At 45.4% G+C, this 17,096-nt stretch overlaps 1 protein-coding gene across 3 annotated transcripts in view; it reads right to left on the reverse strand.

Annotated features, from left to right (window-relative positions):
- The window catches only part of DENND5B (DENN domain containing 5B), a 150,141-nt gene that overhangs the window by 71,159 nt on the left and 61,886 nt on the right, over positions 1 to 17,096 (reverse strand). For all 3 annotated transcript variants that reach the window (XR_009550718.1, XM_060194618.1, XM_060194617.1), the window contains 3 exons: positions 16,749 to 16,936; positions 11,605 to 12,048; positions 2,490 to 2,721 (listed from right to left, as the gene is read on the reverse strand). Coding sequence is in view for 2 of the 3 variants with exons in the window: in XM_060194618.1 (XP_060050601.1) it covers positions 2,490 to 2,721; positions 11,605 to 12,048; positions 16,749 to 16,936 (864 nt within the window). In the remaining variant the exon portion in view is untranslated. The remainder of the gene's footprint in view (positions 1 to 2,489; positions 2,722 to 11,604; positions 12,049 to 16,748; positions 16,937 to 17,096) is intronic.

Genomic DNA, 17,096 nt, shown 5'->3' on the forward strand with positions numbered 1-17,096 from the left:
CCGCTTGGCCCCGCCCCGGAGGAAACCCGCCAGAGTTCCAGAGTTACAGAGTTGCAGAGTTTGAGAGAAAAGAGGGTTCCTGAGTTGGAGAGTTCTTGAGTTCGAGAGTAAGGGAGTGTGCTTGTGCCGCCGCAAAGAGACAGCAGAGTTCTGTTTGGTGATTAGTTTGTCTTAGTTTATGAATTGTTGTTCCTGAATAAAGAAATACAGCTTCCCTGCCCAGCCGTTGTCTCCGCGTCTCTGTTACCCGCCGTGAAGCTAGCCCGCCCGGCTAGAGCCTTCCGAATTTTAACAACAAAAAACACAAAAGGGTTGGGCAGTAGCGCAGGGGGTTAAGCGCACATGGTGCAAAGCGCAAGGACTGATGTAAGGACCTGCAGGGGAGTTGCTTCACAGGCGATGAAGCAGGTCTGCAGGTGCCTAACTTTCCTCCTCTGTCTCCCCTCCCCTCTCCATTTCTTTCTGTCCTATCCCACAACAATGACAGCAATAATAATAACAATGATAAACAACAAGGGCAACAAAAGGAAAAAAAATAGCCTCCAGGAGCAGTGGATTCATAGTGCAGGCACTGAGCCCCAGCGATAAAAAAAAAAAAAAAAAAAGAATGAAAAAGACAAAAGCCACAGCCAGCTGGTAGTCACTGTTTCCTCTTCCCAAGACTGTCTTCCCTCTTGTTCTTATTATTAAAAAAAAAACCCTTATTTGTTTATTTATTTAGGATAGACCCAGCAATTCCTCTCCTGGGGATATATCCCTAAGGGATCAATCACACCCATCCAAAAAGATCTGTGTACACCTGTGTTCATAGCAGCACAATTTTTAATAGTCAAAACCTGGAAGCAACCCAGGTGTCCAACAGCAGATGAGTGGCTGAGTAAGTTGTGGTCTAGATACACAAACGAATACTACTCAGCTTAAGAATATTAAGAATATTCATATTAAGAATGATGAATTCACCTTCTTCACTTCATCTTGGATGGAGCTTGAAGGAGTCATGTTAAATAAGAAGTCAGAAACAGGATGAATATGGGATGATCCTACTCATAGGCAGAAGTTGAAAAACAAGATCAGAAGGGAAAACACAAAGCAGAACTTGGACTGGAGTTGGTGTATTGCACCAAAGTAAAACACTCTGGGGTGAGGGTAGGAGGTAGGGTTCAGGTGCTGGTGCCTGAAGGTGGAGGAAGACCTAGGCTAGGGGTGAGAGTGTTTTGCAGAAAACTGAGAAATTGGGGTCCGGCGGTAGTGCATTGGGTTAAATGCACATGGAATGAAACACAAGGACTGGTGTAAGGATTCTGGTTTGAGCTTCCAGCTCCCCACCTGCAGAGGTGTTGCTTCACAGGCGGTGAACAGGTCTGCAGGTGGCTGTCTTTCTCTCCCCCTCTCTGTCTTCCCCTCCTCTCAATTTCTATCTGTCCTATCCAAAAACAACAGCAATAACAACAACAATAACCACAACAACGATAAAACAACAAGGGCAACAAAAGGGAAAAAAAAATAGCCTCCACAGACTGGGAGTATGGATCAACCAGTCAACGCCCATGTTCAGCGGGGAAGCAATTACAGAAGCCAGACCTCCCACCTTCTGCAACCCATAACGACCCTGGGTCCATACTTCCAGAGGGATAGAGAATGGGAAAGCTATTGGGGAGGGGATGGGATATGGAGATTGGGTGGTGGGAATTGTGTGGAGTTGTACTCCCCCACCCTATGATTTTGTTAATGTCTCCTTTCTTAAATAATAAAAAAAAAAAAATTAAAAAAAATAGCCTCTAGGAGCAGTGGATTCATGGTGCAGGCACCAAGCCCCAGCAATAACCCTGGAGGAAAAAAAAAACTGAGAAATTTTACATATGTACAAACAATTGTACTTACTGTAAACAACTAATCCCCCTAATTAAAAAAAATCATATTGGGAGTCGGGCGGTAGCGCAGTGGTTAAGTGCAGGTGGCGCAAAGCACAAGGACCGGCATAAGGATCTCGGTTCAAGCCCCCGGCTCCCCACCTGCAGGGGAGTTGCTTCACAAGCAGTGAAGCAGGTCTGCAGGTGTCTATCTTTCTCTCTCCCTGTCTCCCCCTCTTCTCTCCATTTCTCCCTGTCCTATCCAACAACGAAGGCATCAATAACAACAACAATAATGACTACAACAATAAAAAACAACAAGGGCAAAAATAAATAAATAAATAAATATTTTTAAAAAATCATATTTATTTATTTAGGGTAAAGACAGAGAAATTGAGAGGAAGGGAGACAGAGATACCTACAGACCTCCTTGACTGTTCATGAAGCTTCCCCCCTGCAGGAGCAGGGGCTTGAACTGGGTCTGTGAGGACCATAATGTGTAATGAGTCCCTGCTGTCTGTCTTCTAAGAGATACGGCATGTCCAGGAGGAAAGAACTGGAAACTTACCCGCAGGAACACAGAGCAGTGGGTGAGTGGAGGTGTGGGACGGGAGGTGGGTCTGTGGCCAGGGTACACACCTGCTTCTGCTAAGGTGCTGCACTTCTGGTACCTGGACGTCCTCAAAGCGGGTGCCCGAACATTGTACAGCCTGAGCTTCTCAATCCGAGAGTCGAAGACCCTCAGTAGAGGGTCCTTTTCCTCCCACTGGGACATGATCTTGTTGTCGATAAAGGTGGCAAACATCTGCGTCTCGATGAAGCGGGACAGGAAGGGTAGGTGAGGCTCTGGCTGGTCTGACAGGAAGGAGGCCTATCGGGAGACGGACAGGAAACAGTCAGTGCAAGAGACACCCCCCACACCTGGGCAGAGTCAACAGGAGCTGTAGTTAGGGTCCTTCTCTTTTCATCTCATGGTGCAAGCAGGTTCCGAAAGGTCTGCATTTCCTTTCCTTGTTCTTTTGTTGACCCCCCCCTTTTGTAGTTGTTGTCATTGATGTCGTCGTTGTTGGATAGGACAGAGAGAAATGGAGAGAGGAGGGGAAGACAGGGGAGAGAAAGAGAGACACCTACAGACCTGCTTCACCACTTGTGAAGTGACTCCCATGCAGCTGGGGAGCCGGGGGCTCGAACCAGGATCCTTACACCTGTCCTTGCACTTTGTGCCACCTGTGCTTAACCTGCTGCACTCCCCCTTTCCTTGTTCTATATTTCCTTTCTTTCTTTCTTTCTTTCTTTCTTTCTTTCTTTCTTTCTTTCTTTCCTTTCTTTCTCTCTCTCTTTCTTTCTTTCCTTCTCTTTCTTTTCTTTTTTTTGCCTCTAGGGTTATTTCTGACACTACGAATCCACTGCTCCTGGTGTCCATTTTTTCCATGTTATTGGCTAGTACAGAGAGAAATTGAGAGAGGAGGGGGAGACAGAGAGGGAGAGAGGGAGAGAGACAGAGGGACACCTGAGGACCTGCCTCACCACCTGTAAAGCTTCCCTCTGCAGGTGGGAAGCCGGGGCTTGAACCTAGATCCTTGTGTGTGTCCTTGTGCTTTGTACTTTGTACTATGTATGTTTGACCAGCCCCTGGTTAAATCTTTTTGTTATTTGTTAAAAATAAGGGGGTGGTTGTAGTGCAGCAGGTTAAGTATACATGGCGCAAAGCACAAGGACAGACCAGTGTAAGGATCCCAGTTCAAGCCCCTGACTCCCCACCTGCAAGGGGGTCGCTTCACAAGTGGTGGAGCAGGTCTGTAGGTGTCTGTCTTTCTCTCCCCTTCACTCTCTCCCCTCCTCGCTTGATTTCTCTCTTTTATCCTACAACAACAGCAACAATAATAACAAAAGGGCAACAAGAGCAGCAAAAAAAGGGGGGAAAATGGCCTCTGAGAGCAGTGTACCAAGCCCCAGCGATAACCTTGAAGGGAAAAAAAAAGTGAACTTTGTTAGCTTGTTTTTTTTTTCTCTTCCTCAGGGCACCACTATTCAGGTGTGGGTTGCTTCTGCTTTTTCGTGTTTCTGAGTGGGTGCAGGGGCAGGGGAGATGGAAAGGTGAAGATTGATGCAGTTTTTTTTTTTTTACTCATTCTCCAATGAACATCAGTTTTCCTTTCCCTCCCTTCCTTCCTTTCTTTCTTTCTTTCTTTCTTTCTTTCTTTCTTTCTTTCGTTCTTTTCCTCCAGGGTTATTGCTGGGGTCCTATGCCTGTACACTCCTCCTGGATGCCATTTTTTTCCAGTTTTGTTGCCCTTGTTATTATTTTTGTTATTGCTGTTGTTGTTGGATAGGACAGAGAGAAATGGAGAGAGGAGGGGAAGACAGAGAGGGGGAGAGAAAGATAGACACCTGCAGGCCTGCTTCACCGCTTGTGAAGTGACCCCTCTGCAGGTAGGGAGCCGGGGGTTCGAACCGGGATCTTTATACCAGTCCTTGCATTTTGCGCCACATGCACTTAACCCGCTGCGCTACTGCCCGACTCCCCTGTCTAGATTTCTTTCTTCCCTTTCATCTTTTCCCTCTCGATAGTACCAGGGCCTAATGCATGCATAATATTACTGCTCCTGGGCCAATTTTATCTTTCACTTTATTTTTATTTATTTATTTTTACAACTTTATTATTTGCTTGTTTTGCTGCCAGGGCCACATTCCTACATGATTCTGCTGTTCCTGAGGGACTTTTTACTCCCTCCTTCAATTGGTCAGAAAAGGCAGAGAGGGAGAGGAGGAGAAGGAGATGGCACAGGAGTACCTTTCACAGAGCTCTCTTCACCTTGCTGTTGTGCATGGCACTTCCATGTGGTCCCAAGAGCTAAAATCTGGGTCTCTATGCAGGGCAAAGTGTGTGCTCTGCCAGGGCAGCCACTTCCCAGCCCCTCTTTCTAAATTAAGTCAGGGAAAGATAAAGAGAGAGAGAGAGAGGGAGAGACACAACAGCATTACTTCACCACCTGTGGACTTCTCCTGGGGTCATGGTGCTCCCATATGGTGCTGGGATTCCAGCCCAGGGCCTTGTGCTTGGTAAGGCATGCAGTCTACCAGACCTACCTCCCAGACTCAGTTTTATTTTTCATTAGGCCCTTTTAAAACTTCCTTATAGTTTCTTCTCACCTGAATACCCCTAATTTCATCTGCTCTATTCCTACCTTTTGGTTTCTGTTTATTAAATAATTTGTCCTGTTTTATATCTCACCACTTTTCAGCCATCAAGTTGAAGATGCTACCATGATGCCATCCTGACTTCTCTGGGCAGACGACCTCTTCAATGTGTCCCAGAAACCCACCTCCCCAGAGTCCTGCCCCGCTAGGGAAGGACAGAGACAGGCTGGGAGTATGGATCCACCTGCCAACACCCATTGCCAGTGGAGAAGCAATTACAGAAGCCAGAACTTCTACCTTCTGCACCCCATAAAGAATTTGGATCCACACTCCCAGAGGGATAAAGAACAGGGAAGCTTCCATTGGAGGGGATGGGACAAGGAACTCTGATGGTGGGAACTATGTGGAATTATATCCCTGTAAACTTACAATTCTGATAATCATTATTAAATCACTAATAAAAATTTAAAAAATTTAGAAAAAAAAGAACTTCCTTATAGAAACCCACTTTTTTAAAAATTGATTTAATAATGATCTACAAGACTGGAGGATAAGAGGGGTATAATTCCACACAATTCCCACCACCAGATCTCCAGATCCCATCTCCTCTATGGGAAGCTTTCCTATTCTTTATCCATCTGGGGCATGAACCCAGGATCATTATGAGGTGCAGAAGGTGGAAGTTCTGGCTTCTGTAATTGCTTTTCCACTGGACATGGGCATTGGCAGGTTGATCCATACTCCCAGCCTGAGAAACCCACTAATTAAGTGTCTCCATCATTCAGAGGTATCTACATAAATACAAATAGTTTGTGTCTTTGAAAAGCATTTTACACCCTAAAGCAATCAGAAGGACAGAAATCACTAAAGTTAAGGCAGAAATCAATAACATTGAGAATAAGAAAACCATACAAAAGATCAACGGAAGTAAATGTTGGTTCTTCGAAAGAGTGAACAAAATCGACAAACCTCTAGCCAGACTCACAAAACAAAAAAGGGAGAAGACCCAAATAAATCGGATAGTAAATGAAAAAGGAGATATCACAACAGACACCGCTGAAATTCAACATATCATGCAAGGCTTCTATGAACAACTATATGCCACCAAGCTAGAGAACCTGGAAGAAATGGACAATTTCCTAGATACCTAACAACTTCCAAAACTACTTCAAGAGGAAGTGGATAACATGAACAGGCCCATCACAGCTAATGAAATTGAAACAGTTATCAAAAATCTTCCCAAAAATAAAAGTCCTGGACCATATGGTTTTACAAATGAATTCTACAAAACCTTCAAAGAAGAACTAATACCTCTACTTTTAAAAGTCTTCCAGAAGATTGAAGACACTAGAATACTCCCTGCCAGCTTCTATGAAGCCAACATCACCCTGATACCAAAAGCAGACAGGGACACAACCAAAAACAGACCAATATCTCTAATGAACATAGATGCTAAAATACTGAACAAAATTCTAGCCAACCGGATACAGCAGTATATTAAAAAGATTGTTCATCATGACCAAGTGGGGTTTATCCCAGGCATGCAAGGTTTAATATATGTAAATCAATCAATGTGATCCACCACATCAACAAAAGCAAGACCAAAAACCACATGGTCATATCAATAGATGCAGAGAAAGTCTTTGACAAAATACAACATCCCTTTATGATCAAAACACTACAAAAAAAATGGGAATAGATGGAAAATTCCTGAAGATAGTGGAGTCTATATATAGCAAACCTACAGCCAACATCATACTCAATGGTGAAAAACTGGAAGCATTTCCCCTCAGATCAGGTACTAGACAGGGCTGCCCACTATCACCATTACTATTCAACATAGTGTTGGAAGTTCTTGCCATAGCAATCAGGCAGGAAAAAGGAATTAAAGGGATAAAGATTGGAAGAGAAGAAGTCAAACTCTCCCTATTTGCAGATGACATGGTAGTATACACAGAAAAACTTAAGGAATCCAGCAAGAAGCTTTTGGAAATCATCAGGCAATACAGTAAGGTGTCAGGCTACAAAATTAACATTCAAAAGTCAGTGGCATTCCTCTATGCAAACACTAAGCTAGAAGAAATTGAAGTCCAGAAATCAATTCCTTTTACTATAGCAACTAAAACAATAAAATATCTAGGAGTAAACCTAACCAAAGAAGTGAAAGACTTGTATACTGAAAATTATGAGTCACTACTCAAGGAAATTGAAAAAGACACAAAGAAGTGGAAAGATATTCCATGTTCTTGGGTTGGAAGAATTAATATCATCAAAATGAATATACTACCCAGAGTCATCTACAAATTTAATGCTATCCCCATCAAGATCCCAAGCACATTTTTTAGGAGAATAGAACAAATGCTACAAATGTTTATCTGGAACCAGAAAAGACCTAGAATTGCCAAAACAATCTTGAGAAAAAAGAACAGAACTGGAGGCATCACACTCCCAGATCTCAAATTGTTTTATAGGGCCACTGTCATCAAAACTGCTTGGTACTGGAACATGAATAGACACACTGACCAGTGGAATAGAATTGAGAGCCCAGAAGTGCGCCCCCACACCTATGGACATCCTGTCTTTGATAAAGGGGCCCAGACTATTTAATGGGGAAAGCAGAGTCTCTTCAACAAATGGTGTTGGAAACAATGGGTTGAAACATGCAGAAGAATGAAACTGAACCACTGTATTTCACCAAATACAAAAGTAAATTCCAAGCGGATCAAGGACTTGGATGTTAGACCAGAAACTATCAGATACTTAGAGGAAAATATTGGCAGAACTCTTTTCCGCATAAATTTTAAAGACATCTTCAATGTAACGAATCCAATTACAAAGAAGACTAAGGCAAGGATAAACCTATGGGACTACATCAAATTAAAAAGCTTCTTCACAGCAAAAGAAACCACTACCTAAACCAAGAGACCCCTCACAGAATGGGAGAAGATCTTTACATGCCATACATCAGACAAGAGTTTAATAACCAACATATATAAAGAGCTTGCCAGACTCAACAACAAGACAACAAATAACCCCATCCAAAAATGGGGGGAGGACATGGACAGAATATTCACCACAGAAGAGATCCAAAAGGCTGAGAAATACATGAAAAATGCTCCAAGTCTTTGATTGCCAGAGAAATGCAAATGAAGACAACAATGAGATACCACTTCACTCCTGTGAGAATGTCATACATCAGAAAAGGTAACAACAGCAAATGATGGAGAGGGTGTGGGGTCAAAGGAACCCTCCTGCACTGCTTGTGGGAATGTCAATTGGTCCAACCTCTGTGGAGAACAGTCTGGAGAACTCTCATAAGGCTAGAAATGAACCTACCCTATGATCCTGCAATTCCTTTCCTGGGGATATATCCTAAAGAACCCAACACATCCATCCAAAAAGATCTATGTACACATATGTTCTTGGCAGCACAATTTGTAATAGCCAAAACCTGGAAGCAATCCAGGTGTCCAACAACAGATGAGTGGCTGAACAAGTTGTGGTCTATATACACAATGGAATACTACTCAGCTGTAAAAAATGGTGACTTCACCGTTTTCAGCCGATCTTGGATGGACCTTGAAAAATGAAGTGAAATAAGTGAGAAACAGAAGGATGAATATGGGATGATCTCACTCTCAGGCAGAAGTTGAAAAACAAGATCAGAAGAAAAAAAAAAAAAGCAAGTAGAACCTGAAATGGAATTGGCATATCGCACCAAAGTAAAAGACTCAGGGGTGGGGGTGGGGGTGGGGGTGGGTGGGTGGGGAGAATACAGGTCCAAGAAGGATGACAGAGGACCTCTTGGGGGTTGTATTGTTATATGGGAAACTGGGGAATGTTATGTATGTACAAACTATTATATTTACTGTTGAATGTAAAACATTAATTCTCCAATAAAGAAATTAAAAAAAAAAAGCATTTTACATAAGCTCCAATGTAACATTTACAGGACAGACTCCCATCCCCTCCCCAAAATGGTTGAATATCTGGCTGTTCAATTCAGATCTGGGGGCTACAGCATCTCAAGTCAACAGGACCAGCATGCCCCAGCACGGAAAGCTTCCTGGTGAGAAACAAGATGATTACAAGCCTTCTGTAATCCAACATGAAACTTTCATTTCTTGAGGGGCTATATAAAAAGAATTCCATTTATAGCTGGAAGCTACAAAAGGATTAAGAAGATAGACAGTCCTAGGGCTGGAATTAGATGGGAATTTGAATTGCCCCCTGGGATAAATCAGGCATGTACACAGACTTGTTCCAAGCTGAACAGGAAAAAAACTAAAAATAAAGAAAGGTTCAGCTTCCTAAGAAAGAAGGCTTGGAGCAGGTTGTCATGGGCAAGGGTGAAGGCCCTTTGTTTGTGGAGATGTTTTCCTCAAACGTAAGGTGACTCAGAACTCACTAGACAGCACAGTTTATATCCTTGTTCTGAGGAAACGTGGGCTGAGGGCCAGGAAGTGGCATTTGGGGCTGCCCAGCCCTATAGTGCCCTTTGCTCAGGTGACCCAGCAGGGCAGCGTGGCCTCTTGGCATTCACTGGGCAGTGGCACACCTGGTTAAGTGTGTATCGTACTAAGTGGAAGGACCTGGGCTTATTCCCAGTTCCCCATCTTCAGAGGGGATGCTTCACAAGTGGTGAAGCAGATCTGCAGGTGTCTGTCTTCCTCTCTCCCTCCTCTCTCAATTTTTGAAAAATGGAAAAAAAAAATTGGTCCATAGGAGTGGTGGATTTACAGTGCCAACACAGAACCCTAGAGATAATCCTAGAGGCAAAAAAGAACGAAAGAAAACCTGGTGGTGGGGGGAGGACCAGGTTGTAGCACAGCGGGTTAAGTGCACATGGTGCGAAGCACAAGGATTGGCTCAAGGATCCAGGTTCGAGCCCCCGGCTCTCCACCTGCAGGGGAGTTGCTTCACAGGTGATGAAGCAGGTCTGCAGGGGTCTGTCTTTCTCTCCCCCTGTCTTCCCCTCCTCTCTCCATTTCTCTCTGTCCTATCCAACAATGACGACATCAATAATAACCACAACAATGATAAAACAACTAGGACAACAAAAGGGAAAAAAATAGCCTCCAGGAGCAGTGGATTTGTAGTGCAGATACCAATCCCAAGCAATAACCCTGGAGGCAAAATAAAATAAAATAAAATAAAATAAAGGATGGAAGAAAGAAAGAAGGAAAGAGATCCTGGGGACCTGAGGAAGGAACTTGAGCCTCAGCAGGATGTGGAGAGCCAGCCCACTTCCTGCATGCTTTGGATCCCAGGAGGAGTCAGGAAGTTGGCTTCTGTCAGTGCAGCAGACAGGCTCTAGAACTCTTAGGACTCTAGAAGCCTGCCCGGTTTTGATCTCTGACACTGACTGTGCCACAGCTGAGTAGTGCTTTGGCCTCTCTCTCTCTCCCTCTCATTAAGACATATTGAAAAATATAAAGAAATTTGGCTTCAGAAACCAAAATCTCATCTTTCCAATGGGTAATTTATGGTGTCACTAACAGAATGAAAGCCAAAAATAAAGAAGAATTTAATATTGGCTGAAAAGATCACTCATCAGACAGTGTTCAATTCCATACCACATGGAAATACCACAAACCTGGGGAGCTCTGTATCTCATATTTCTCTCTCTCTCTCAAGGGGAAAAAAAAGTTGGACTGGGGTGATAAAATCACACATGTGGACTAGACAAAGAACCAGTCTTGTTGAGCTACACTTAATCTTAAATGAAGAGCAGATGAACTCTTTCTAGGTCAGTGTGTGAAGATCTGAACAAGTTGTGTGGGCCTGGGAGATAGCCCCCTCCTTGAGGACCCCCCTCCTTTGCAAGCATGAGGCCCTGCTGGAGCTCTGGCACCATGGGTGACTGGCCCTCTCCTGTCTCTCTATACCTTAAAAAAAAAAAACAAAAACCTGCTGTTGAAACAACTCACTTAGACAGTGTGTTTCTTTGACAGGTGTGTAACTCAGGTTACACTGCATTGAATGAAGCTTTGGTACTGTCTGTTTCTCTCTCTCTCCCTGCCTCTATCATTAAAAAAAAAAAAAAGAATACAGGGGCCAGTAGTGGTGCACCTGGTTGAATGCACATGATACAGTGCTCAAGGACCCAGGTTTGAGCCCCTGATCCCTACCTGTAGGGGGCAAGCTTCACCAGTAGTAAAGCAGGGCTGCAGGTGTCTCTCTGTCACGCTCCCTTTCTATCTCCCCCATTACTCTCCATTTCTGACCATCTCTATCCAATAAATAAACAAAGGTAATTAAAAAATTCTTAGGAAAAAAAAAGATCTCCACCTGCATGAGGTTGCTTCACAGGTGGTGAAGCAGGTCTTCCCCTCCGCTCTCCATTTCTCTCTGTCCTATCCAACAATGATGACAACAATAATAACTAAAACAAGGGCAACAAAATGGAAAAAAAAAATAGCCTCCAGGAGCAGTGGATTTGTAGTGCAGACCCTGAGCACCAGCAACAATAACCCTGGAGGCAGAAAAAAAAAAGAAAGAAAACAGAAAGAAACTCAAGTGACCCCCAGGACACAGGCCCTCCCCCAGGAACAAGAGGCTCCCATCAGAGGGAAGAGATGGGAAGGCCAGGCAGCAGAAGGGGTGCATTTACTTTGTCGAAGTTTTGCATCTGCTCGCGGTTGGTCAGCCAGGACTCCAGGTCCTGCGCTGTCTGGATGACAAAGGCCTCGTAATCAGAGAACATTTGTGTGAAGCGGTTGGCAAACACCTCCCGCAGCTGCACATTCAACCGGTGGTCCTGCAGCTCCCCCTCCTCACAGTGCGGCTTGGGGTCCCTGTCCTGGTCGCCCCGGGGTGGGGGTGCCGGCTCCATGTTGTCCACATTTGGGGCCACGTTACCATTCTTCTTGTCACTGGCCAGGGCCTGGAGCTCTGGGGTGCTGTGCCCCCGGGGCCGGCAGCCCTCCGGAGAGAGGCCAAAGCAGAGAAGCACCTCTGACAGCTCCTGGATGAAGTCTGCCTTGTGGGGGAACTGTGGGAACTCCTCGGGCAGCTCCACGGAGTGGTGGTCGATGTCCACAAAACACAGATTCGCCTATGGGGCAGAGGGGGACATATGCACAGGGGTCAGGACACAGACATTATGCCCCTGGGGCTGAGCAGCCTCCCAAGCCCTCCCCTCCCTCCCTCCCTCCCTTCCTTCCTTCCTCCTTTTCTTCCTTTTTTCTCTTATTCACTCTCTCTTTTATGAGAGACACCACAGCACTGCTTCACCATCCATGGAGCACAATGGAAACACTGTGTTGGAAGGGGCCAGGCAGTGACGCACCAGGTTAAGTGTACACAGTACAAAGCGCAAGGATCCCAGTTCAAGCTCCTGGCTCAATGTCTGTAGGGGGTCTCTCTCCCGCCCCCCCCCCCCCCAGGGCATTGAGAAACTCTGGTTTAGGGTGGTTCAGGGGATTGAATCTGGGACTTGGAGCCTCAGGCAAGAGTCTGATTGTTTGGATAGGACAGAGAGAAATTGAGAGGGGAGGGGAAGTGGGGCCAGGTGGTGGTGCACCTGGTTAAGCACACACATTACAATGTACAAGGATACAGGTTCAAGCCCCTGGTCCCCATCTGCAATGGAAAAGCTTCACAAGCGGTGAAGCAGGGCTGCAGATATATCTCTTTCTCTTTCCCTCCTCTCTCAATTTATCCTTGTCTCTATCTAATAATGTACAAAAATAAATTAAAAAAAAATTGTAGTCCTAAAAAAAATTACCTTCGAGGGCCTGGCAGTGGCACACTGGGTTAAGCACACCCATTACCATACTCAAGGACTTGGGTGGGAGCCCCCAGTTCCCACTGGTATGGGGGACACTTCACAAGTGGTTAAGCGGTGTTGCAAATGTCTGTTTGTTTGTTTGTTTATTTATTTTTCCTTTTGTTGCCATTTTTTTTATTGTTGTTGTAGTTATTATTGTTGTTATTGGATAGGACAGAGAGAAATGGAGAGAGGAGGGGAAGACAGAGAGGGGGAGAGAAAGATAGACACCTGCAGACCTGCTTCACCACTTGTGAAGCGACTCCCCTGCAGGTGAGGAGCCGGGGATTCGAACCGGGATCCTTCTGCCGGTCCTTGTGCTTTGCGCCACCTGCGCTTAACCCGCTGTGCTACTGCCTGACTCCCGCAAATGTCTTTTTATTCTCTCTCTCTCTCTCTCTATCTATCTACCCTCTCTCCTATCAATTTCTCTCTGTCCGATAAAATAGAACAAAAAGAAAGATGGAAAAAATGTCTGCTGGGAGTGGCTGAAGTTGTAGTCCTGACACCAAACCCCCATGATAACCCTGGTGGCAATAAAAACAAATAAGTTAAAATAAAGTAAAACAAGGTACCAGGTGGTGGCGCCCCTGGTTAAGCACACACATTACAAGGTACAAGGAACCAGGTTCAAGCCCTTGCTCCCTACCTGCAGGAAGATAGCTTCACAAATGGTGAAGCAGGGCTGCAGTTATCTCTCTGTCTATCTCCCCTCTCCCTCTCAATTTTCTCTGTCTCTATCCAATAATAAACAAAAAATACTTTAAAAAGTAAATGAAGTAAAACAATAAAAAAATGACCAGACACCTCATATGCCTGAACAGTGCTTTGATCCCATCCTCTTTTTCCTTTTCTTTTTTTTAATTTTTAAAAATATTTATTTATTTCCTTTTACTGCCCTTGTTGTTTTATTGTTGTAGTTATTATTGTTGTTGTTAGTAATGTCATTGTTGCTGGATAAGGCAGAGAAAAATGGAGAGAGGAAGGGAAGACAAAGAGGGGGAGAGAAAGACAGACACCTACAGACCTGCTTCACCGCCTGTAAAGTGACTCCCCTGCAGGTGGGGAGTCAGGGGCTTGAACTGGGATCCTTACACTGGTTCTTGCACTTTGTGACACGTGTGCTTAACCCGCTGCACTACTGCCCAACTCCCCTTTTTCTTGACATAAATAAATTTATTATTTTTTTTAAAGATTTGCTTATTCAAGAACTAGACAGGGGGTGGGAGGGTAAGGAACCAGAACATCACTCTGGTATGTGTGGTTGTGGGGGACAAGCTCACAGCTGTGAGTCCTTTGGCCTTTCACTTTAATACCTTCTAGGCCTCAAGCTGTTTTTATTTATTTTTTGCCTCTGGGGTTATCTTTGGGGCTTGGTGCCTGCACTACGAATTCACTCTCCTGGTGGCCATCTTTTTTTTTTTTCTTTCCCATTGTTGTTGCTGCTGCTGTTATTGTCAGATAGAACAGAGAGAAATTGAGAGAGGAGGGGAAGACAGAGACAGGGAGAGAATGATAGACACCTGCAGACCTGCTTCACCACTCGTGAAGTGACTCCCCTGCAGGTGAGAAGCAGGGGGCTCAAACCAGGATCCTTGCTTGTGTCTGTCCTTGTGCTTTGCACTGTGTGTGCTTAGTCTGTTTCACTACAACCCAGCACCCCACTTTATTTTTTAATGGGGGACTGAGAGAGGGAATGAAAGACAAAGAGATCAAAACAAGGCTCAGCTCTGGCTTTTGGATGTACCGGGGCTCAAACCTGGGGACTCAGGCATGCAAGTCCCGTGATGTCAAACTGAGCTATCTTCCTGGTCCAGGCATTATTATTATTATTATTGTTATTATTATTATTTGAATTTTTATTTCTTTGCCTCCAGGGTCATTGCTGGGGCTCAGTGCCTGCACCACGAATCCGCTGCTCCTGGAGGCCATTCCCCCCCCCCCATTAGTTGCCCTTGTTGTTTTATCGTTGTTGTGGCTATCATTATTGTTGCTATTGATGTCATTGCTATTGGAGAGGACAGAGAGAGATTGAGAGAGGAGGGTAAGGCAGAGAGGGGGAGAGAAAGACAGACATCTGTAGACCTGCTTCACTGCTTGTGAAGTGACCCCCCTGCAGGTGGGGAACTGGGGGCTCAAACCGGGATCCGTATGCCGGGGTCCTTGTGCTTTGTGCCATGTGCGCTTAACCCGCTGCACTATCACCTGCCCTCCCCCATTATTATTTTGTGAGTGAACTTGGTGCAGGGGCTGGGGGTGGACCAGCAGCATCAACGCCCTCACTTGAAGGTGACAGCAGGTGAGGGCTCGAGCACGAGGCAGTCAGGGACTGTCCTGTCTCCTTGTCCCCTTGGTCTGCCTGGAGTGGCCTCAGCACAGTGAACACAGGACATGCAGCCGGGACAGGAAGCTCCTTTTCTTTTAATTTGTTTAATATTTATTTATTTCCCCCTTTTGTTGCCCTTGTTTTTTATTGTTGTTGTTGTTATTTATGACATTGTTATGGAGAGAGGAGGGGAAGACAGAGAGGGGAAGAGAAAGATAGACACCTGCAGGCCTGCTTCACCGCCTGTGAAGTGACTTCCCTGTAGGTGGGGAGCCAGGGGCTCGAACTGGGATTCTTACTCCAGTCCTTGCACTTTGTGCCACCTGCGCTTAACCCGCTGCACTACTGCCGGACTCCCAGGAAGCTCCTTTTCTAAAACAAACAAAAACTCTAAGCAGGGAGTCGGGCAATAGCAGGTTAAGCTTACATGGTGCGAAGCGCAAGGACCGGAGTAAGGACCCCAGTTTGAGCCCCTAGCTTCCCACCTGCAGGGGGACGCTTCATAGGCAGCGAAGCAGGTCTGCAGGTGTCTGTTTTTCTCTCCCACTCTCTGTCTTCCCCTCCTCTCTCCATTTCTCTCTGTCCTATCCAACAATGACAACATCAATAACTACAACAATAAAAATAAAAACAAAGGCAACAAAAGACAATAAATAAATGAATAAATATTTTTTAAAAAACTAAACAAGCTCTGAAAAAGGTGGGTGATGCTGTGGCACCTCTCCTCACTCTCCCTTCCCCTCTCTCTCTCCATCTCTGTCTCTCTCTCTGATCCTCCCTCCCTGATATAAAAACAGTGAAAAATGCCAGCCAGGAGCAACAGTACCTCATGACACCCTGACAACAAGCAAAAGGAAAAAGACATAAAGAACAAAATAACTGCAGTGGAGGCTCTGGGATGACGCACTGGGAAACAAAACAACAGCTAGATGGTGAGTTCACCGTTTTCAGCCCATCTTGAATGGAGCTTGAAGGAATCGTGAAGTGAGATAAGTCAGAAACAGAAGGATGAATATGGGATGACCTCACTCATAGACAGAAGTTGAAAAACAAGATCAGAAGGGAAAACACTAAGCAGAACTTGGTGTATTACACCAAAGTAAGACTCTGTGGTAGGTTGGGGTGGGTTCAGGTCCTAGAGCATGATGGGAGAGGAGGCCTTAGTGGGGGTTGAATTGTTATGTGGAAAACTGAGAAATGTCACACATACAAACTATTGTATTTAATGTCAACTGTAAAACATTAATCCCCTCATAAATTAAAAAAAAAGAGAAAGAATAGGAGGAGGGTCGGCAAAATAGCTCAAGCTCATTTGGGTAGTGAGCTGCTTTACCATGTGTGTAACCCAGGTTCAAGCCCAGCTCTCAACGAATTAACACAAGTTTCAGTGCTATGGTCAAAAAAAAAAAAAAAAAAAAAAGCTGGGCTCAGATCCAGCATGCTTACAATCAAGACACAATGGGTGACAGACACAGGGCAGAGACATAAGGATAAAATGACAGGCGTGTTCCTGTACTTCTGTGGGTGGATGTGGCTGTCCCCTCTCACATGTGTGTCCTGGTGGGGCCCTGTGCCGACAGGAGGGTTGGGCCATGCTGGGCCAGAGGTTCTGTGCTAGGAGGCCACAGTGCACAAACCAGGGTCCCACCCACCACCTTACCTCCTGGGGCAACTCGAGCTTGGAGCGGTCGGTCCCCTCCTTGGACTGCAGGCCCATGAGGTAGGGGACGGGTGCGTCCAGGAAGTGCAGCAGTGAGGCGGGCAGGATGGGCACATACACGTGCTGCCACTGGAACGGGAATAGCAGTGTGGTGACACCCTCAGCCACTGTCATCAGGCGCTGGAAGTCTGCAGGGAGGGCACACTGTGAGTGGCCTCGGGGCAGGCCTGAACAACACCCTCCTTTGCTTGCACCTGCAGAGGACACCCCCCCACTCTGAACCATCCCACCCTCCAGCATGGGAACACAGAGCTGTGGCCATGGGCACACCCATTGAGAGGGGGCATG

This window comes from Erinaceus europaeus, chromosome 7 (genome assembly GCF_950295315.1).
Source record: "Erinaceus europaeus chromosome 7, mEriEur2.1, whole genome shotgun sequence".
In the NCBI taxonomy this organism is placed as follows: domain Eukaryota; kingdom Metazoa; phylum Chordata; class Mammalia; order Eulipotyphla; family Erinaceidae; genus Erinaceus; species Erinaceus europaeus.